General features: G+C 40.1%; 1 protein-coding gene and 1 long non-coding RNA gene across 2 annotated transcripts in view; both read right to left on the bottom strand.

Annotated features, from left to right (window-relative positions):
• Positions 1-4,229: 4,229 nt before the first annotated feature.
• On the bottom strand, positions 4,230-4,500 carry LOC139748565 (uncharacterized). Its single transcript, XR_011712770.1, has 2 exons — positions 4,429-4,500; positions 4,230-4,378 (listed from the first exon to the last, which is right to left on the bottom strand). It is a non-coding gene; the product is annotated as an uncharacterized lncRNA (long non-coding RNA).
• Positions 4,501-13,406: 8,906 nt separating this feature from the next.
• Positions 13,407-23,434, bottom strand: part of ALiX (programmed cell death 6-interacting protein-like protein AliX) — a 41,217-nt gene continuing 31,189 nt past the window's right edge. The window contains exons 9-11 of the mRNA XM_071661583.1: positions 19,964-20,162; positions 17,952-18,104; positions 13,407-15,246 (exon numbers count right to left, since the gene is read on the bottom strand). Coding sequence (XP_071517684.1) covers positions 14,488-15,246; positions 17,952-18,104; positions 19,964-20,162 — 1,111 coding nt within the window. The 3' untranslated portion in view covers positions 13,407-14,487. The remainder of the gene's footprint in view (positions 15,247-17,951; positions 18,105-19,963; positions 20,163-23,434) is intronic.

Here is a 23,434-nt window from a genome sequence, read left to right as displayed (position 1 = left end):
CAATGAATTGAACCAGGGCATGTGAAGCGGCTGGGGTAAACCATGGAAAGTTGTGTGGGGCCTGGATGTGGAAAGGGAGCTGTGGTTTCGGTGCATTATACAAGACAGCTAGAGAATGAGAGTGAACGAATGTGGCCTTTGTTGTCTTTTCGTAGCGCTACCTTGCGCACATGCAGGGGGGAGGGGGATGTCATTTCATGTGTGGCGGGGTGGCGACGGGAATGAATGAAGGCAGCAAGTATGAATTATGTACATGTGTATATATGTATATGTCTGTGTATGTATATATATGTATACGTTGAAATGTATAGGTATGTATATGTGCGCGTGTGGACTTGTATGTATATACATGTGTATGTGGGTGGGTTGGGCCTTTCTTTCATCTGTTTCCTTGCGCTACCTCACTAGCGCGGGAGACAGCAACAAAGTATAATAAATAATAAATAAAATAGTAATAAGAAAAGCAAATGGATTTGTATGTAGCATTTATGGATCTGGAGAAGGCATATGATAGAGTTGACAGAGATGCTCTGTGGAAGGTATTAAGAATATATGGTGTGGGAGGCAAGTTGTTAGAAGCAGTGAAAAGTTTTTATCGAGGATGTAAGGCATGTGTACGTGTAGGAAGAGAGGAAAGTGATTGGTTCTCAGTGAATGTGGGTTTGCGGCAGGGGTGTGTGATGTCTCCATGGTTGTTTAATTTGTTTATGGATGGGGTTGTTAGGGAGGTGAATGCAAGAGTCTTGGAAAGAGGGGCAAGTATGAAGTCTGTTGGGGATGAGAGAGCTTGGGAAGTGAGTCAGTTGTTGTTCGCTGATGATACAGCGCTGGTGGCGGATTCATGTGAGAAACTGCAGAAGCTGGTGACGGAGTTTGGTAAAGTGTGTGGAAGAAGAAAGTTAAGAGTAAATGTGAATAAGAGCAAGGTTATTAGGTACAGTAGGGTTGAGGGTCAAGTCAATTGGGAGGTGAGTTTGAATGGAGAAAAACTGGAGGAAGTGAAGTGTTTTAGATATCTGGGAGTGGATCTGTCAGCGGATGGAACCATGGAAGCGGAAGTGGATCATAGGGTGGGGGAGGGGGCAAAAATTTTGGGAGCCTTGAAAAATGTGTGGAAGTCGAGAACATTATCCCGGAAAGCAAAAATGGGTATGTTTGAAGGAATAGTGGTTCCAACAATGTTGTATGGTTGCGAGGCGTGGGCTATGGATAGAGTTGTGCGCAGGAGGATGGATGTGCTGGAAATGAGATGTTTGAGGACAATGTGTGGTGTGAGGTGGTTTGATCGAGTAAGTAACGTAAGGGTAAGAGAGATGTGTGGAAATAAAAAGAGCGTGGTTGAGAGAGCAGAAGAGGGTGTTTTGAAGTGGTTTGGGCACATGGAGAGAATGAGTGAGGAAAGATTGACCAAGAGGATATATGTGTCGGAGGTGGAGGGAACGAGGAGAAGAGGGAGACCAAATTGGAGGTGGAAAGATGGAGTGAAAAGGATTTTGTGTGATCGGGGCCTGAACATGCAGGAGGGTGAAAGGAGGGCAAGGAATAGAGTGAATTGGAGCGATGTGGTATACAGGGGTTGACGTGCTGTCAGTGGATTGAATCAAGGCATGTGAAGCGTCCGGGGTAAACCATGGAAAGCTGTGTAGGTATGTATATTTGCGTGTGTGGACGTATGTATGTACATGTGTATGGGGGGGGGTTGGGCCATTTCTTTCGTCTGTTTCCTTGCGCTACCTCGCAAACGCGGGAGACAGCGACGAGGTATTAAAAAAAAAAAAAAAAAAAAAAAAAAAAATAAGAACAGTAATAATACTGAATTGACAAATAAATAAAAACCTTGCACATTTTACAATTGCGCATCACCTAAAGTATGATAAAGCCTAAGTACAATTTTATCAAGAAAACAGATAGAAAATGATTAAGTATCTCCATTCTGCCTCCAACTACTTATTCGTTTATTTTCCATGTGCATATTCACATTATAACTCTATTTAAGCTTCCAGAAACTTCTCTTTGCATATCTTCACATAAATTTCTCTTTTCCAATCATCTTCTACTTTTCTCTTTATCTATGTGGTTTAACTTACATATTGGTATACTTTCATTTTCTCAGCTTTACTGTTCAGTGTATGCAAAAACTGAAAGCTTCGTCTCTGTGCTATTCAACCATACTAAAAAAAAAATTCTGAAGGTTGCCCTCTGATCAGCATAAAATTTTGTGGATACACAAGGTAGGACTTGGCATATGCTTTTAATTTGAAGAAATTACTTAAGAAACTTAAAACTAAAGCTGGGGCTCAATTAATGGTAAATGGCAACAACTAACAAAATCCAAGCTATGTTTTATTATATTTCCTGGCCATGTTTTGATCTGCTTTCTACAGCATGCAGGGTACTTCAAATAATGACCAATGAATAGCCAGTCTTCTTATGTGGAACTCATGCACAAATGTAGTAATCAAAATTTAAACTGTATACAAGGCGTCTCACTCATATTCTGTCTTTTACGAATGTTCATATCTTTTCTTACTTCAAAGAAAAACATAATTCAACATATTTTATTAACATATCTATAATTAATAATTAATTTGATTCAACAGCAAAGTTGTGATTAAAACTCTATAGAAATTTCATAAATGTTCACATAATCAATGAGGTCACTAATCCATCTAAACAAAGGCATTGACAAACTCTTAAGTAATAAAAATGATAAATCATGTTGTGACCAAAATCAAAGAATAATACCAAGATTCAATTCTTGTATAAACAAAACTATTCATTTTTTCCTCCAAAAAAATGAAGACTTGATAAGCAATAAAAACAAAGAATGAGAACCTTTTTTTGCTTACAGAATACTACATACCTCTGAGGGACCACAAACAATTTTACCATGATATCATTCAGTGCACATGTTAAAATTTACAGAATGTTTAAAGTTACACTTGTCATATATATATATATATATATATATATATATATATTTATTTATTTTTAATTATTTTGCTTTGTCGCTGTCTCCTGCGTTTGCGAGGTAGCGCAAGGAAACAGACGAAAGAAATGGCCCAACCCACCCCCATACACGCAAATATACATACCTATACATCTCAATGTACACATATATATACACACACAGACACATACATATATACCCATGCACACAATTCACACTGTCTGCCTTTATTCATTCCCATCGCCACCACGCCACACATGGAATACCATCCCCCTCCCCCCTCATGTGTGCGAGGTAGCGCTAGGAAAAGACAACAAAGGCCCCATTCATTCACACTCAGTCTCTAGCTGTCATGCAATAATGCCCAAAACCACAGCTCCCTTTCCACATCCAGGCCCCACACAACTTTCCATGGTTTACCCCAGACGCTTCACATGCCCTGATTCAATCCACTGACAGCACGTCAACCTTGGTATACCACATCGTTCCAATTCACTCTATTCCTTGCATGCCTTTCACCCTCCTGCATGTTCAGGCCCCGATCACTCAAAATCTTTTTCACTCCATCTTTCCACCTCCAATTTGGTCTCCCACTTCTCGTTCCCTCCACCTCTGACACATATATACTCTTGGTCAATCTTTCCCCACTCATTCTCTCCATGTGACCAAACCATTTCAAAACACCCTCTTCTGCTCTCTCAACCATGCTCTTTTTATTTCCACACATCTCTCTCACCCTTACATTACTTACTCGATCAAACCACCTCACACCACATATTGTCCTCAAACATCTCATTTCCAGCACATCCAACCTCCTGCGCACAACTCTATCCATAGCCCACGCCTCGCAACCATACAACATTTTTGGAACCACTATTCCTTCAAACATACCCATTTTTGCTTTCCGAGATAATGTTCTCGACTTCCAAACATTCTTCAAGGCTCCCAGAATCTTCGCCCCCTCCCCCACCCTATGATTCACTTCCTCTTCCATGGTTCCATCTGCTGCCAGATCCACTCCCAAATATCTAAAACACTTTACTTCCTCCAGTTTTTCTCCATTCAAACTTACCTACTGTACCTAATAATTAACCTTGCTCTTATTCACATTTACTCTTAACTTTCTTTCACACACTTTACCAAACTCAGTCACCAGCTTCTGCAGTTTCTTACATGAATCAGCCACCAGTGCTGTATCATCAGCATAACAACAACTGACTCATTTCCCAAGGTCTCTCATCCACAACAGACTGCGTACTTGCCCCTTTTTCCAAAACTCTTGCATTCACCTCCCTAACAACCCCATCCATAAACAAATTAAACAACCATGGAGACATCACACACCCCTGCTGCAAACCTACATTCACTGAGAACCAATCACTTTCCTCTCTTCCTACACGTACACATGCCTTACATCCTCGATAAAAACTTTTCACTGCTTCTAACAACTTGCCTCCCACACCATATATTCTTAAAACCTTCCACAGAGCATCTCTATCAACTCTATCATATGCCTTCTCCAGATCTATAAATGCTACATACAAATCCATTTGTTTTTCTATGTATTTCTCACATACATTCTTCAAAGCAAACACCTGATCCACACATCCTCTACCACTTCTGAAACCACACTGCTCTTCCCCAATCTGATGCTCTGTACACGCCTTCACCCTCTCAATCAATACCCTCTCATATAATTTACCAGGAATACCCAACAAACTTATACCTCTGTAATTTGAGCACTCACTCTTATCCCCTTTGCCTTTGTACAATGGCACTATGCAAGCATTCCGCCAATCCTCAGGCACCTCACCATGAATCATACATACATTAAATAACCTTACCAACCAGTCAACAGTACAGTCACCCCCTTTTTTAATAAACTCCACTGCAATACCATCCAAACCTGCTGCTTTGCCGGCTTTCATCTTCTATAAAGCTTTTACTACCTCTTCTCTATTTACCAAATCATTTTCCCTAACCCTCTCGCTTTGCACATCACCTCAACCAAAACACCCTATATCTGCAACTCTATCATCAAACACATTCAACAAACCTTCAAAATACTCACTCCATCTCCTCACATCACCACTACTTGTTATCACCTCCCCATTAGCCCCCTTCACTGAAGTTCCCATTTGTTCCCTTGTCTTACGCACTTTATTTACCTCCTTCCAAAACATCTTTTTATTCTCCCTAAAATCTAATGATACTCTCTCACCCCAACTCTCATTTGCCCTCTTTTTCACCTCTTGCACCTTTCTCTTGACCTCCTGCCTCTTTCTTTTATACCTCTCCCACTCATTTGCATTTTTTCCCTGCAAAAATTGTCCAAATGCCTCTCTTCTCTTTCACTAATAATCTTACTTCTTCATTCCACCACTCGCTACCTTTTTTAATCAACCCACCTCCCACGCTTCTCATGCCACAAGCATCTTTTGCGCAAGCCATCACTGCTTCCCTAAATACATCCCATTCCTCCCCCACTCCCCTTACCTCCTTTGTTCTCACCTTTTTCCATTCTGTACTCAGTCTCTCCTGGTACTTCCTCACACAAGTCTCCTTCCCAAGCTCACTTACTCTCACCACTCTCTTCACCCCAGCGTTCTCTCTTCTTTTCTGAAAACCCATACAAATCTTCACCTTTGCCTCCACAAGATAATGATCAGACATCCCTCCAGTTGCACCTCTCAGCACATTAACATCCAAAAGTCTCTCTTTCGTGCGTCTATCAATTAACACGTAATCCAATAACGCTCTCTGGCCATCTCTCCTACTTGCATACGTATACTTATGTTTTTTTTTTTTTTTTTTTTTTTATACTTTGTCGCTGTCTCCCACGTATGTATATCTCGCTTTTTAAGCCAGGTATTCCCAATCACCAGTCCTTTTTCAGCACATAAATCTACAAGCTCTTCACCATTTCCATTTACAACACTGAACACTCTATGTATACCAATTATTCCCTCAACTGCCACATTACTCACCTTTGTGTATATATATATATATATATATATATATATATATATATATATATATACATACACAAAGTTCATAACTGCCCTAGGACCCCTTTTCTAGGAGATACTGTAGCTCCAAGGAATGTGCTAAAACCAGCAGTAGGGAAATGATGGACTCTTAGAATTAGTTCTCCAAGAAGACCTTCAAGAGACTATGAGATGGTTTTGCTGAAGTTGACTTTTAACTCATGGTGTAACCACAGGCAAACAGAGTCCAATAACACCTATATCCTTACTTATTTCCTGCTCAAGTCCCTTCTATCTTTATGGTGTCCCATAACACTCAAAAAGCCAGCCTTATCCAACTGGCAGGACCACTGATCATATAGCATAATGATATTGTCTATGTCAATATGGGAAGATTGAAGGGCAACTGTGCAATACTCGTTTGCTGTCTTCCTCTTCCACCATTTTGTATCTGCGTCTTAGGACTTGCACCCATACAGCACCATCAGGAGTACCATACCACTAAATGTAAAAAATCTGCCTTCAGTGACAGTGACCTCTCTACACACTTCTCAAAGCACCCGACCTTTGTGCCCTCACCCATCCTATGGTTCACTTCAGTTCCTATAATTCCATCCATTGCCATGTCAATTCTTCAGACAATCATAGACTAAAACCAATGTCTCATCCTCCTGCTAAACCCCAAGACTTTACTATTATTCACATTAACTTTCAACCCTTCCTTTCACACACTCTCCTAGACTCAAACTCCTGCCTCTGCAGTCTCCCAATGAAAAAGCTGTACCAAATGCATAAAGGAAATTATTCACTACTGATGGCCCCTCCTAACCCACCTAATCACACTGTAGGCCCACTACTATCCTTTAGATCCCTTACATATACCTCCCACACCACCCCATCCAATATAAAATCTAAGTCATGAGGAAATCACCCTTACCTGACACCGATGCACCTCCACTAGTAACCACTCATCATCCTCTCTTCCTTCTCACACATATACCTTTCTTTCCTGATAAAATCGTACTGCATCTAGTAGCTTTCCCACCACACCAAGTATTTATAGCATCTTCTACTTTCTATCTATATCTCTAAATGCTTTTTCCCTTCTGGAACTCCCTCAAGGAGTTGGCTATGGCAACAGAGTCTCCATAACTAGTGAAATCTAGTGCCACTTCATAGCCTTTAGTGCCTCATCCTTAACAGGCCTATGGCAGATTACAAGTTCAGCACAATGTTTGCAGAGGCCCCCTACCTAATGTTCCTACAGATAACTTCTACCTAATGCTCCAGCCTAATGTTCCTACATACTACTGCTATCGAATGTTTCTACCTAATGTTCCTACAAACTACTGCCTGCTACTCCTACCATCTTGCTAAAAGGCAGGGATAACGCATAGTGATCACAAGAAAATCTAGATCACAAGAATGAGCAGTATGAGTTAAGTGTTGTCAAGTGTTATGTGTGACAAGGAGAGATTGCATGTTTGTGAACAGAATGCCAGTAGTCCACATGTAAGTGAGGCAGAAAGAAAAGACATCTCCTTGGGTCAGAAGAGTGCAACTTGACAACCACTGAAGTGCTGCCTCACTAAACTGCTGTCACTAACCCCCCTGATACAGGTAATATACCTCCCTGGTCATTGGCTGTCCAACAACTACTACCTACCAGCATCTTCTACATGGAATAATAATAATAATAATAATAATAATAATAATAATAATAATAATAACAGAAACCTTGCATAAAATGAAATATTGCAAGGTGGCTGCAGTGAACAGTACTGCACTCGAATCTTTAAAGGAGGGTGACTGTGTTGGTGAGTGGTTAATTAGGAATTTCACTATGTGTGGATCATGGTAAGGGGACTGAGGATTGGCAAAATGCATATGTAGTGCCATTGTATAAAGGCAAGGCATATCAAGATGAGTGTTCAAATGACAAAGGTATACGTTTGTTGAATGTTCCCGTTAAATTGTATCAGATAGTAGATTGAAAGGGTGTAGGCATTTACAGAACATTAGATTATGGAGGAACATTGTAGTTTTAAAATTAGCTGAGGATGTGTGGATATGATGTATGCTTTAAAAAATGTGTATGAATTATACTTAGAGAAACAGAAGGATCTGTATGTGCATTTATGGATTTACAGAAAGCATATGATAGGGTGGATAGAGATAACTTGTGGCATGTCTTATGAATACATGGTGTGGAAGGAAAAGATGCTAGAATCACTGAGAAGTTCTTTATCAAGAATGTAAGACAGAAGTGAGTGGTTCCAAGAGAGTTAGTCTGTGGCTCCGTTGTGAGATGTCAATATGGCTGTTTAATCTACTTATGGATAAGACAGTAAAGGAGGTAAATAGAAATTTCAAAGAGGGGCAAGAATGCAATCTACAGGGGATGAGGGAGGCCTGGAAACTGTCAGCTGTTGTTTGCTGACGACAAACTGCAAAAGTTAATGACCGAGTTAGGATGTGTGTGTGAAATGAAAATAAAAGGAAGATTATTAGGTTTAGCATGGCAAAGGGACAGCCTGATTGAGGCGTAAAAATACCAAGGCTGAGAGATATATTCATTATTTTTCAGTACATGATCCTTATGTAAAAATATCTGTAGTTATATCTATCCTTTTAAGGGCATTATAGATATGTGATCCCATAAGTCTGGTAGATGAACGTAGTCATATGAGATGAACCTTTAGGCAGTTATGGTATCCTGAGTGGTTTGTAAACAAGGCTTAAGCTAGGAAGAAATTCTATGCATATACTGTAGTAACAAAAATGTGAAAAAGGATGATAGGTCTAAAGATAGGTTTTTCACTTGTTTTATAATTCTCTCTATATTTCAATTAAGGCCCAGCCTTGATGTGGACTATTATGCATGACTGGAGCCTTGAAATGGCACCCTCCTCCCCCTGCACACATGCAAGGTAGCACTAGGAAAAGACAACAAAGGCCACATTCGTTCACACTCAGTCTCTAGGTGTCATGTGTAATGCAGTGAAATATTGGTGTTGCCCTATTCTCCTAGCTCAGCTAATGTGGGACAGGTACCAAAACGCAGTTCTTTTAATGTTGCCCTACAATACAATAAAACTATCAGTAAGACCTTAATCAAAAGTAGGCCAAATTATCAGAAAATTGGAAGTGTGTATGCTGTCAAATGCACATTCATTCAGTATGCAAGGTTGACCACAGGAATGCAATCACTAAACACTAAATGATCATCCAGTAGACCTTAACAATCTAGTCACATTGTACCCCTCATCTGATTATGCTACCTGTAACGTCAAAGAATTTGTCTTACATGCTAATACTTAGAACTTTAATTTGTCCCAGTAACTTTAAAGCACATCCTATTATCAATCAGTAGTTAAACATAAAGCTTGTTACCCAGGCTAACCTTCCCTAACATGGGAGACAATGGTTAAGTATAATCATTATTTTCATATTTTCATTATACTTTGTCGCTGTCTCCCGCATCAGCGAGATAATATAAATATAAATAAATGAAAATAATGATAATAATTATTATTATTATTTTGCTTTATCGCTGTCTCCCACGTTAGCGAGGTAGGGCAAGGAAACAGACGAAAGAATGGCCCAACCCGCCCATATACAAATGTATATACATACATGTCCACACACGCACAATATACATACCTATACATCTCAATGTACACATATATATACACACACAGACATATACACATGTACATAATTCATACTGTCTGCCTTTATTTGTTCCCATCGCCACCTCGCCACACATGGAATAACAACCCCCTCCCCCCTCATGTGTGCGAGGTAGCGCTAGGAAAAACACCAAAGGCCCCATTCGTTCACACTCAGTCTCTAGCTGTAATAATAATAATCTTTTCCTAGCGCTACCTCGCGCACATTTGGGGGAGGGGGTGGTTATTTCATGTGCGGTGGGGTGGCGATGGGAATGAATAAAGGCAGACAATATGAATTATGTGCATGTGTAATATGTATATGTCTGTGTGTACATATATGTATACATTGAGATGTATAAGTATGTATATTTGCATGTGTGGATGTGTATGTATATACATGTGTATGCAGGTGGGTTGGGCCATTCTTTTGTCTGTTTCCTTGTGCTACCTCGGTAATGCGGGAGACAGCGACAAAGCAAAATAAATAAATAAATAAATAAAAAATAATGTCTGTGGGGCCTGGATGTGGATGGGGAGCTGTGGTTTTGCTGCATCACACATGACAGGTAGAGACAGAGTGTGAACGAATGTGGCCTTTTTTGTCTTCGTTTTCCTGGCACTACCTTGCTGAAGCAGGGGATAGTGATGCTGTTTCCTGTGGGGTGGGGTGGTGCCAGGAATGGGAAAAGAGCAAGCAATTATGATTATGTACATGTGTATATATGTTTATGTCTGTGTATGGGTATGTATATGTGTATAAGTTGATATGTAAAAGTATGTACATGTGCATGTACGGGCATTCATGTATATATACATGTATATGAGTGGCTGGCCCATCCTTCTGTCTGTTTCCTGGTGCTACCTCACTGGCGCAGGAAACAGCTATTAAGTATAAAGTATAAGTAACTCTTTATAATTGATCACTGTTTCCCACATTAGCAAGGTAGCGCCAGGAAAAAGATGAAGACACACACATACATTTGCTTACAACTTTAGCTATTCTATACCCAATCTCTTTTAGTATTTCACACACACACACACACACACCTCTTTTTTCCAAGCTCATTTCTTTCTCACCCTCTTCTCATTCATATTAGTTTCCCCTCCCAACACATTAACATCTAGGAGTCTATCTTTTGCACACCTATAAATTTGTACAGAGTCCAACACTTCTCTCTGACCAGGTTCCCTACTCACTGATGTATATTTATGCATGTCCCTTTAAAAAAAAAAAAAAAAAAAAAAAAAAAAAAAAATATTCCTAATCACCATACCATTTTCTGCACACAACTCCACAAGCTGTTGACTATTCATATTTCACCTCAGTAATACCCAATGTCTCCTAATTCTGCCATCAATGGCCACATTACTTACTCTTGCAATTATGACATCAATGGCCACATTACTCACTCTTGCAATTATGCCATCAATGGCCACATTACTCACTCTTGCAATTATGCCATCAATGGCCACATTACTCACTCTTGCAATTATGCCATCAATGGCCACATTACTCACTCTTGCAATTATGCCATCAATGGCCCCATTACTCACTCTTGCAATTATGCCATCAATGGCCACATCACTCACTCTTGCAATTATGCCATCAATGGCTGCATTACTCACTCTTGCAATTATGTAATCAATGACCAGATTGCTCACTTGCAATTATGCCATCAGTGGCCACATTACTCACTCTTGCAATTATGCCATCAATGGCCATATTACCCACTCTTGCATATATCCTCTTTGTCCTCTATCCTCATGTTCTTAACACTACCTCACTAATATGGGAAATGACAAATATATATGAAATAAAATATATGTGGTTTGATTGACTAAGTAATGAAAGGGTAAAAGATATGTGTGGTAATAAAAAGAGTGGTTGAGAGAGCAGAAGTGGCTTTGTTGAAATGATTTGGACTCGTGAGGATGAGTAAGGAGGATTAACAAAGAGGATGTACGTGTCAAAGATGGAGGGAACGAGGAGAAGTGGGAGACCAAATTGGAGGGGGAAAGATGGAGTGAAAAAGATTTTGAGTGATCGGGGCCTGAACATGCAGGAGGGTGAAAGGCGTGCAAGGAATAGAGTGAATTGGAACGATGTGGTATACTGGGGTCGACATGGTGTCAATGGATTGAACCAGGGCATGTGAAGCGTTTGGGGTAAACCATGGAAAGTTCTGTGGGGCCTGGATGTGGAAAGGGAGCTGTGGTTTCGGTGCATTATTACATGACAGCTAGAGACTGAGTGTGAACGAATAGGGCCTTTGTTGTCTTTTCCTAGCACTACCTCACACACATGAGGGGGAAGGATGTTGTTATTCCATGTGTGGCGGGGTGGCGATGGGAATGAATAAGGGCAGACAGTGTGAATTGTGTACATGGGTATATATGTATATGTCTGTGTGTGTATGTATGTGTATACGTTGAGATGTATGGGTGTGTATATGTGGTGTGTGTGGACGTGTATGTGTGTGCATGTGTGTGTGGGTGGGTTGGGCCATTCTTTCGTCTGTTTCCTTGCACTACCTCGCTGGCACGGGAGACAGCGACGGAGCAAAGTGAATAAATAGATAAATATATATAGGGGAGAAAGAATACTTCCCACGTATTCCCTGCATGTCGTAGAAGGCGACTAAAAGGGAAGGGAGCGGGGGGCTGGAAATCCTCCCCTCTCATTTTTTTTTAAATTTTCCAAAAGAAGGAACAGAGAAGGGGGCCATATGAGGATATTCCCTCAAAGGCCCAGTCCTCTGTTCTTAACGCTACCTCGCTAATGCGGGAAATGGCGAATAGTATAAAAAAAAAAAAAGATAAATACATATACATAAGTGCACAAGTACATTCATACTTGCTTGCCTTCATCCATTTCCAACGCTATCCCATCCCACAGGAAACAGCATCACCACCCCCCTGCATCAGCAAGGTAGTGCCAGGAAACAGACACATAAAGGCCTCATCTGCTCACATTCTTTCTCTAGCTGTGTCTTGGGACAGCGGAGAGAGACTGTACCTCCTGTGTCTTGTAGCTTCATAAACCCCATAAAAGGGTCATATATGTAAATAATTCACACGTGACAATGGGTAAATTCCTGTAAACAGGTCCTCAATACAAGTTAGGGTTGTCCTCTAAGTGAGGTCTGTACAAATCGAATTTACATATATTCAATACTGTTTTTATTATACAACAGCAGAGATGTGTTCCATACCCTATTCTGTACTGCCACCCTAGACCCAATTCTACCACTTCCATGACAGTCAGGTAATAACAACTCAATAAAAAGAGAAGCCAAAGTAAAAAGATAAAGAAATATAGATAAATAGAATTTTACACAAGTACTCAAGAAAAGAAACCAGACTCATTGTCTCACACAGCCGATTGGTGCTGGTTGGTGAGATTTACACATGAGGCCAGGGTGGTGACAAGTCGTTGTGGTCATCATTACCGACAGGCTGCATTCATGAGGTTATATCAAAGGCAGAGGGTACGGAGCAGTCCTCAGGAGAAAACAACAATGGCATAGGTGTGATGGAAGAAGGAGATGCAATAGGCAAGTGTCTGGATGATAAAGGGCCAGGAAAGTCTGAGCATGGTTTCCAGAACCGAAACATACATAACTGGTTAGACAATCTTCACATCTGTGCATAAATGCTTTTGTAAGGAGAAAGGGTAGAAATCAAACTGCATTCAGACTACACTTCTTTCCAAATTAGAACCAATGTCCTATGTTGTCTGAGGATGGGGCTAAGGCAATGAAATGGTATCACGGGGGTAGAAACAACAAGCTGATGTTGGGATGGATGCTTTTAAGGTTTTCGCGGTGCCTAGAGGCATTGTTAAACACAAAAAGCACCAAAAACTCTAGGAACAACTCACATATCTTTGAATCTTTCTTGCACATAATGAATTTCCGGTATATGTGGAGGTACATGCATATCTCTGAACTCACATAAACTGAATTCATATGTATCAAGGACCTACTGTACCTGTGAAAGTTTGTGTGTAAAATACTGATATTCATCCATATAGGATGCATTCTTATTTATGCTTCTTGTATGTATGAATATACTCATTTATGTAAACACACATGCATAAATTACATATCTCTACCAATAACTATTAGAATTCTCCTGTAACAAAAATATTCTGACAAATGGACTCTGAACATTTCACTGATCAAATATGTACAAAAGCACTGCTTTGGTAAAACACATGGCTGGACTAAGGTTGCAAAGCATACATGCATCAAGCATATGACATGTGTCAGCATTAGTAAATCAGTCCCAACATTCTTACATTATGGATGAGAATGAACAGGATCTGAACACAGTATATCAAATATTCCCCAAAATTAGTTCAAAATAAGCTAAGGACAATATCTTCAACAACTCCCTATGCTTTCAAGACAAATTGGAGAGGAGGTAACCAGAATACTCCATGGGTCAAAGAGATAAAAAAAATATCTCATACACTAAATTAATATTTGCAGAAAAGTATATATTTGTGGCTGTTTTCTATTTGTTGGCACTGACAACTTACACAGCTGGGAAAAAAAAATCATTCACAATAACAAAACAATGACTATATTCTATGCAGCTACAGGCCATAGTAACATTACAGTTATGGGTAAACAACTTAAGAAAGCTAGAACAAAACACTTTTACAAAACCAACTTGCACTGACTTCAATACAATTAAAAACGGCAATTAAAGAAAACTACAATACAGCGTCCTTTCTAAAACAATCATATCTGGTATTACAACCCCTCAAATTTCAAATGTGTTTACATCTCACGATCATAGTCAATACATCACTGACACTGATATGTGTCTAACAATGAGTATTTGCATTGGTAAGTGCACTATTGTACCTTTAATGCTGAGGCCACTGCTGCTGTGGAGGCTGTGCCTGAGGAGGGTAAGGATAATTGGCATATGGCTGCTGTGGGTATGGTGGGGCAGGATAACTCCCTGGGTAGCCACCTGGCTGCTGGGGCTGATGCTGTTGAAAATATGGATTGTATCCCTGAGGCATAGGTGTATATACAGGATAACTCTGGTACACATATCCCTGGGGTGCAGGCATCCCTGCTGGGTTGATGGGATAAGGCAAAGTCCCAGGCTGAGGGGCACCATAAGATGGAGGTGCTCCAGCTGTAGGAGCTTGTGCCGGAGGGGCTTGTGCTGGTGGGGACTGCACTACAGGGGCTGCTGCCTGTGGAGCTCCCTGGTAAGGGTTGGCAGTAGGAGGTGGTGGGCGTGGTGGTGCGACTTTGGGTGCACTCTGAGCTTCTTGATGATGAGCTGGAGGATTTGGTGCTGAGCCTACATTTTGATTAGCAAGGCCCTGGGTCAAATCTCTCATTAATTCTTCCTTCTCGGTGCGACGAGCAAAGCAAAAGTCATTAATTTTGCTTTGGAAGTTAACCAACAATTGTGTAAGGTCATTGTAGAACTTGGTGCCCTCAGAAAGATTACTTCGTAACTCATTGAAATTGTCATAAGCTGCTGCCAATTTCTTTAACACTTCTTCACGTTTACCTCCTACACCTGTCGCAGCCTTGCAGAAGTCAGCATGAGCTTCTTGAATGTCTTTCACCAAACCTTCCTGGCGCTCTACACTTTCCTTCACCTGTGACAAAGGAGGGAAGATAATGACCAACAAGAGATTAATCTTCAGTAACATGATGCTCTGTGCTGTACTCAAAGCAGAAGAAGTGATGAATAAATGCAACTGGGAAGAAATAAAAACAAACGTTGGCAAATAACTGAGGTCTTAGCAAACCTTATATTTCCTAAGTATCCATTTCACAGAGAGGTAGAAGCACTTACAATGTAAGGATAGCCTATAAAAGTCCATAACTGTGTAGTTGTCAGACAGAAATGCCTTCATAAATTCCTTTAACTTCAAGATGCCTTAAAACTGAAAATGCACTCCACTTATACATGCAAAATGCTTGTTGAATTATCTTTGAACTATGGGAAAAGCCTGTTCCAACATTATCTCAAAAGTAAAAAAGTAGATTTTGACATTCTTCTAGATTTGTTTTTCTCTATCTATATTCTTAGTCGTATAAATCTATCAATATTCTAAGTAGTATCTTAATGCCAGCTGGATGTGTCAATAGTTGATGATGGATGATGAAAGAATGAGGCATATAATTACTATCTCAAAAGTAGTCACATTGTATCTTTACTATTCAATCACTAACACCAGCATATCTTTTCTAACCAAAGACCTCCCAACATGGATTTAGTACCAAAGCAATGATCCTATACCTACTACAGCTAAGCAATGCCCCCAAACCATTTTACGTGTCTATTTAGTCTAACTCATTATCTTTACATCCAAGTCCTTCTCCCATAATCACCTTACAGTGTCAATATTTGTCTTCTATTACTGAAAAAATACATGAGAAGCATAGCAGTGCCTTTAACTGAAAATAACACAGAAAGGGGTTAAAAACTACTCAACTTTCCCTCCTTCTGAGGCCTTAAGAATGTTTATTGGTAACAATCTTCCAAAGGAATATTTTCCTTTTGTCATGCCATGAAAATGTAAAATGTGAATATTCATTGTTAGCCTAACTCTGGTGTGACTGACTGGGCACAGCAATTTAAAGAGTTGGGTAGTACTCTATATGCAAGGATGACCCACTCATGCACACATGCATAATACTTAACAAATCTCAAAATCAGAACAGTTAACATACAAATGAACTTTTATAACATCCATAATAATTAGGTTAAACAAAAATTAAAAGAGGAATGAAGAATGTGGACAGATGTTGGAATAAAACAACAAAAATGTATAAAAAGTGTGGGCAAGGGAGATGATAAATCCGAATGAATGCTATGAGTATGTAAGAAGACCGACAAAGTTTAGATGAAAGTGTAGTAAATGTAGGGATGCAGTCATGCGTGAATGATGTGCTTAAAATCTTTAGAGAAGACTCTTAAAGATTGTAGAATTAGTAGCAGGATACAATATTGTGAGATGTAAAGTGGAATATACAGTGGACAGATGAGATTAAAAATGCTAGGGATGAGAAGAAAAAGGCATTTGGTAGACTGCTTGAAGGGAATGTACCAATGGAAGTTCATCAAAGCAGGAAAGAACATAAGATGTGTCAGTGGAATGTTAAGGGGCTGATAGTGGGAAGCAAAGAAAGTGTAGATGAAGATTTTGGAAGTTGAATGAAAAGATCAAGGAAAATAAGAAACTGCACTGGAAGGTGAAATTGGAAAGAGGTGGATGTAAGGGTGGAATGTGAATGTGAGAAGTAAGGGAGTTGATGAATTAAATGAAAAAATGAAAGGAAGAAGGTAACAGAAATGTGTAGAAATGACGAATAAGTGACAAGGTTAGGCAGCAGTTGTTGCATGCATGGGTATGGAGGATGGAAGGAAAAGGATACATGTGTAGGGGCCTACAGCAAGAAGGGAGAGTGAAGGTAGGAAAGTCTCCTAGTGCCGATGGGATTATGGCTGAAATGTTGAAGTATGGAAGAGAAAGTGTGATAGAGTGGGAGCATTTGATATGAAATTTAGCATGGAAGCAGAAGGTTGAGTCTGAAGCTTGGGTGAAAGCTATCATTGTTCCTTTATTCTGAGAAAAGGTGCTAAGGATGTATGTATTAATCATGGGAAAGGTGTATGCAAGATTGTTGACTGACATAGTGATGCAAGTGACTGGATGCAGAATAAGCGAGGGGCAAAAGGGTTTAAGGAAAGGTAGGGGATGCGTGGCCAAGATTTTTGTGATAAGCATGACTGTAGAAAAGAATCTAGTGAAAAGTAAGAAGTCATATGCAGCTTTTAAGACTGGAGAAAGCACATGACAGAGGTATATGGAATACTTTATGGTATGCGTAAAGGATATATATATGGTAGGACGTAAACTGTTGAATGACAAGGTGATGTGATGCAGCAGGGAGATGTTTTTAAATATCATCTGTATGTAATGTAAGCAAATATATATCGTATAAAACATCTTAACACATTAATCTATTGCACTCACCGTAAATACCTTGTCTCAACTTTTAACATATGTAATGAAGACTAAGGTAAACCAGTTGAGTCAGGTCTCTTTGCACCACTATCACTCTGATGCTTCCTGAATGTCATTATAAAGGCAAAAGCCACAAAAATAACAGAAACAACTGAAAAATGCATGGAGCAATGCCACTTCAAATTCAGTCTGGAACCCTTTAAACCATTTAAGTGGGATTCTTAAAAGTGTGGGCATTAAGATTTTATAAGCTTCTTATATGGATATCTACCTGCACTACCTAAAAACACAGAATTAGTGGAATAAACAAAACTTTCTGTATCTACCTGTTTCTGTAGGGGTCCAAACACACGTCCCAAACTCTCAGTAGAAATGCCAGGCTCACTAATTGTTCCATCTTGGGAAAGTGCATTTAAGAAGACATCCTTCATATCCACTGTGGCACTCTTTAGCTCACACTCAATAGCATCTCTTTCTGCCTAAAGAAAAAAAATCAAGAATTACACCATAAGCTACAATTTAAACACATTAGTTAATATTTCTATGCTGATGGAGAAAAACACAAAAAGCAATGTTTCCCCTCCTATGATCCATGTAATTACTAAACCAACAATATATTGTGAAGAACGTTACAATGAATACAAATCATGTCAAACAAGACCCAGGATTCAAAAAGGAAGCCACCAATCATTAAGCAAGCAAGCCTTGGCTTAACCTAAACACTAGGTGGCAACAACCTATCCAACCTTCATGAAAGCATTGTACTTAATCACCTTTCCTGCTTTTAAGGGGAAAAAGTGGAAGGTGACTAGTTCCAGTTATGAGAGTGGGTCATGATGATGTTACCATGGCTGTTTAATTTGTTTATGGATTAGGTGGGAAATAGGTGAATGCAAGGGTTTTAGAGAAAAGTGTAAGTATGTAGACCATTGGAGAGGGAGGCTGGGGCTGGAAGCTAGGGCTGAAAGCTAGGGTTGGAAGGAAGTAGATTTAGCTATTTCCATAATGTGTGATTTCTAAGAAACAGTGGATGTTACAGTAATACCAAGTATGTTTACTGAGTCACGAGGTGGAATTACAGAGCCATTAAAGGAGAGATGAGAGTTGTGAGGAGTTTTTGACAGGGAGATGAGTAGAAACTGGGTCTTGGAAGCATTGAACAAAACTAAATTTCATCTACCCCCCTGAGATATTTTGTCCAAGTCTGAGTTTACTGAGAAGGCTTTGTCAAGACAAGATGCTGATCGAGTGAGAAAAGAAGGAGCAGAATTGAAGGATGTGGATGAATGTAGTGTTGAGCTGTCCGCATACCACTGCATTTGGTTATTTGTAGAAGAGAGGAAATAGTCAAAAGGAGAAAAAGTGTAGTGGACAAGACAGAACCTTGAGGGACACCAATGCTGATGGAGAAAGGAGAAGAGGCTGATCCTTCAACAACCGCAGAAATAGATCAGCCAGAGAGAAAGGGGCAAAATGAAGGAGGGAAGCTAAAAGAGGAGAGCTCAGAGATGAGACCCCGATGCCACACCCTGTCAAAAGCTTTGGATATGTCAAGGGCAACTACACATGACACCCCAAAGTCTTTCAGGGATGATCAGACATCAAAAAGATTGGAAAAATATTACCAATGGATCTCCCCTTATGGAAGCCATACTGGTGATCAGGCCCCTATCACTGTCTTTTCACTCCATCCTTCCATATCCAATTTGGTCTACCTACATTCCTTATTCCCATCACTTCTGACATGCATATCCTCTCTGTTGATATCTTCTCACTCATTCTCACCACACATCCAAATCATTTCAGCACATTCTCTTCTTCAGCTCTCTCAACCACACTCTCTTCATCATCTATCTATCTATATCTATGCCTGTTCCAAATGGAACTCCCTAAAAGGGGTAGCCACTGCAACAGTCTCCATAACAAGTGAACTTTAGTACTACCTATTAACCTTTAGTGCTTCACCCTTAACAGGCCAATGGCAGAGGGCAAGTCTAGTGCAGAGTTTGCAGAGGCTTCTACCTAATGTTCCTAATGACTACTTCTTCTATCTAATACTCTTACCTACTACCTAATGCTCCCGTATAAATCTCCTACCTTCTACTTCTATCTGCTGCTCCTACCATTCTGCCAGAAGACAGGGCTACCGCATAATGCTTACCACAAGAAAATCTATAGTAAAGAAGAATGAGCTGCGTGAGTTAAGTGTTGTCAAGTGTTACTTATGACAAGTGGAGATGGTATGTTTGCTGAAATATAAATCAAATTAGCATGAAAATGGCATCAATACAAGCTTCATAAACAAACCAAATCAAAAGATGAGAATATAAAAACTTACTTTGAGAGTTTCAACATCTTCCATGAGCTGTTTTAACTTTTGAACGGCTGGGTTACTGCTATTGGTGTTTGCTCCAGCAGAAGGTAAGGATGAAGCCAAATTTTCTGGACCAGATGATAATAACTCCATGCCCTCTTTGTGAGCTTCATACTTTTCACGAATGGTACTATCAGCAGACACAGCTGTCTCTATCACTTTTCTGAACGATATAGAAGACAATCATTATCATTATCAAAGTTAATCGCTGTTTCTCGTAACAGTGAGGTAGCGCCAGGAAAAAGACGAAGAATAGCCCACACCACTCATATACACATATACATAAATGCCCATAAACGAACAGATACATAAAAATACACAAACATATACATATATACACATGTACATATTCATACTTGTTTGCCTTCATCCATTCCTGTCGCCACCCCGCCACACATGAAACAGTGCCACTACCCCAACTTCAGCGAGGAAGTGCCAGAAAAACAGACAAAAAGGCCACAATCATTCACACTCAGTCTCTAGTTATCATGTGTAATGCACCGAAATCACAGCTCCCTATCCACATCTAGGCCTCTCATACCTTTCCATGGTTTACCCCACACACTTTACATGCCCTGGTTCAGTCCACTGACAACACGTAGACCCCGGTATACCACTTCGTTCCAATTCATTCTATTCCTTACATGCCTTTCACCCTCTTGTATGTTCAGGCCCCAATCACTCAAAACCTTTTTCACCCCATTCTTCCACCTCTAATTTGGTTTCCCACTTCTCCTTGTTCCTTCCACTCTGACTCACATATCCTCTTTATCAACCTTTCCTCACTCCTTGTTCCTTCCACTCTGACTCATACATCCTCTTTATCAACCTTTCCTCACTCATTCTCTTCTTATGTCCAAAACATTTCAACAAACCCTCTTCTGCTGTCTAGCTTATTCTAAAACAATCACCCTGCTTCACACCAGACAAGCCCTCCCTAATTCACAACACCATGCAGACACTTTTCCTGGTATACTTAACAGATTCATTCCCCTATAACTGCTACATACATTCTTAGCACTTTTTCTATTGAATAAAGGAACAATATTAGCTCTCACCTTATCCTTAAGCACAACCTTCCACTTTCGTGCTAAATCAAAATCCACTCTATCATTCTTTCTCCTCCATATTTCAACATTTCAGCGATAATTCCATCCACTTCAAGCACCTTTCCTACCTTCAACCTCATTTTCTTTTCTTTCTTTCATACTATTCGCCATTTCCCGCGTTAGCGAGGTAGCGTTAAGAACAGAGGACTGGGCCTTTGAGGGAATATCCTCATCTGGCCCCCTTCTCTGTTCCTTCTTCAACCTCATTATCATCCTTTTTACTTCCCCTCTTGCTATCAGCCCCTGCATTTGTATTCTTTTCCTTCCATTCTTCATACCCATTCATCCACTATGAATCAAATTCTTTTTCCTTCTCTTCCATCATTTCTCATCCACATGTATCTGTGGATCATCTTGAGCTGAAAAAACATGTTGGCAAAGAACAGACCCCTCTAAGCACACACATGCAGACACTTTTCCTGGTATACTTAACAGATTCATTCCCCTATAACTGCTACATACATTCTTAGCACTTTTTCTATTGAATAAAGGAACAATATTAGCTCTCACCTTATCCTTAAGCACAACCTTCCACTTTCGTGCTAAATCAAAATCCACTCTATCATTCTTTCTCCTCCATATTTCAACATTTCAGCGATAATTCCATCCACTTCAAGCACCTTTCCTACCTTCAACCTCATTTTCTTTTCTTTCTTTCATACTATTCGCCATTTCCCTGCGTTAGCGAGGTAGCGTTAAGAACAGAGGACTGGGCCTTTGAGGGAATATCCTCATCTGGCCCCCTTCTCTGTTCCTTCTTCAACCTCATTATCATCCTTTTTACTTCCCCTCTTGCTATCAGCCCCTGCATTTGTATTCTTTTCCTTCCACTCTTCATACCCATTCATCCACTATGAATCAAATTCTTTTTCCTTCTCTTCCATCATTTCTCATCCACATGTATCTGTGGATCATCTTGAGCTGAAAAAACATGTTGGCAAAGAACAGACCCCTCTAAGCACACACATCCACAAGATAACTTCCATTCTCATTTACTCCAAGCACTGCCCATTAACCAACTACCTTGCCTATGTAATCATACTTGTCTCCAGATTCCCACAATGGTGTAGTAGCACTAAGAAAGAGCAAACGTAGAAAGGCCATATTTGATCATATCCATTCTCTAGCTGTCATGTGCTATTCTCCAAAACCCCCATCCACAACCAGACTCCAAGAACCTTTCCATGGTTTCCCTTGGACACTTCACATGCCCTGGTTTAATACAATGACAACACATCAACTCCTATATACTTTGTTCCAGTTCAACATATCCTGTGCACAGCTTTTACTCAGTGTCACCAACTTCTGAAGTTTCTAACTCGAATCTGCCAACAGTGCTGTGTCACATACAAACAAAAATTGACTCACTTCCCAAGCCTACTCACCAGCTCCAGACTGCACTCTTGCCTCCTTACCTCCCTTGCTCCAAGACCTTTGCATTTACCTCCCTCACTATCTCATCCATACATAAATTAAACAGCCATGGGAACATCACAATCAATAAATGCCACTTACAAATCCTTCTCTTTCTCTAAGTACTTCTCACACACATTCTTAAACCAAACACCAGATCCACTTGTCCTTTACCACTCCTAAAACCACCCTATTAATCACCACTCTCCCATACATCTGTAGCTCGAATACACGTTTATCCCACTTGTCCCTCTGGTCTTTCACCAATGTTCCCATTTGTTCTTTAGTTTTTCTCAACACTATTCACTCCTTCCAAAACATCTTGTTCTCCCTGAAATCTACAATTAATAGTTCACTCCAACTCTCATTTGTCAACTTTTTCAACCAATGCACCTTCCTACTGATCTCCTGCTACTTTCTTTTGTAATTCTCCCAATCATTTGCACTCCTTCCCAATCATTTCTCTTTCACTAGCCACTTTATTTCATCATCCCACCACTCACTACCTTTTCTCACCTGCCCACCTTCCACGAGCCATGCATTTCTCTTGTTGCACACGCCTGTATTGCTTCCCTAAATCTCTCCTATTCTTCAACCACTCACCTTCCCTCATTCATTCATACCTCTTACGATTCTGTTCCCAAAATCTCCTGGTATTTCCTCACACAAGTCTCTTTTCCAAGTTCACTCACTTTCACCACCCACTTCTCACTAATATAATTTCCTCTTTTCTGAAAACTCCTACAAATCTACACCCATGCCTCACTGAGTATTGATCAAGCATCCTGCCAGCTGTCCTTCTCAACACATTCAGCTCCAAGTCTCTCTTTTGCATGCCTATCAATTAGTGTGTAATCCAATTATGCCCTCTTACCATCTTTCTTACTCACTTACATATACTTATGTATGTCCC

The sequence above is a fragment of the Panulirus ornatus genome, chromosome 1 (genome assembly GCF_036320965.1).
Source record: "Panulirus ornatus isolate Po-2019 chromosome 1, ASM3632096v1, whole genome shotgun sequence".
NCBI classification, from domain to species: domain Eukaryota; kingdom Metazoa; phylum Arthropoda; class Malacostraca; order Decapoda; family Palinuridae; genus Panulirus; species Panulirus ornatus.
Note: the sequence above shows the minus strand (reverse complement) of the source record. Positions and strands in the feature narration are given on the sequence as shown.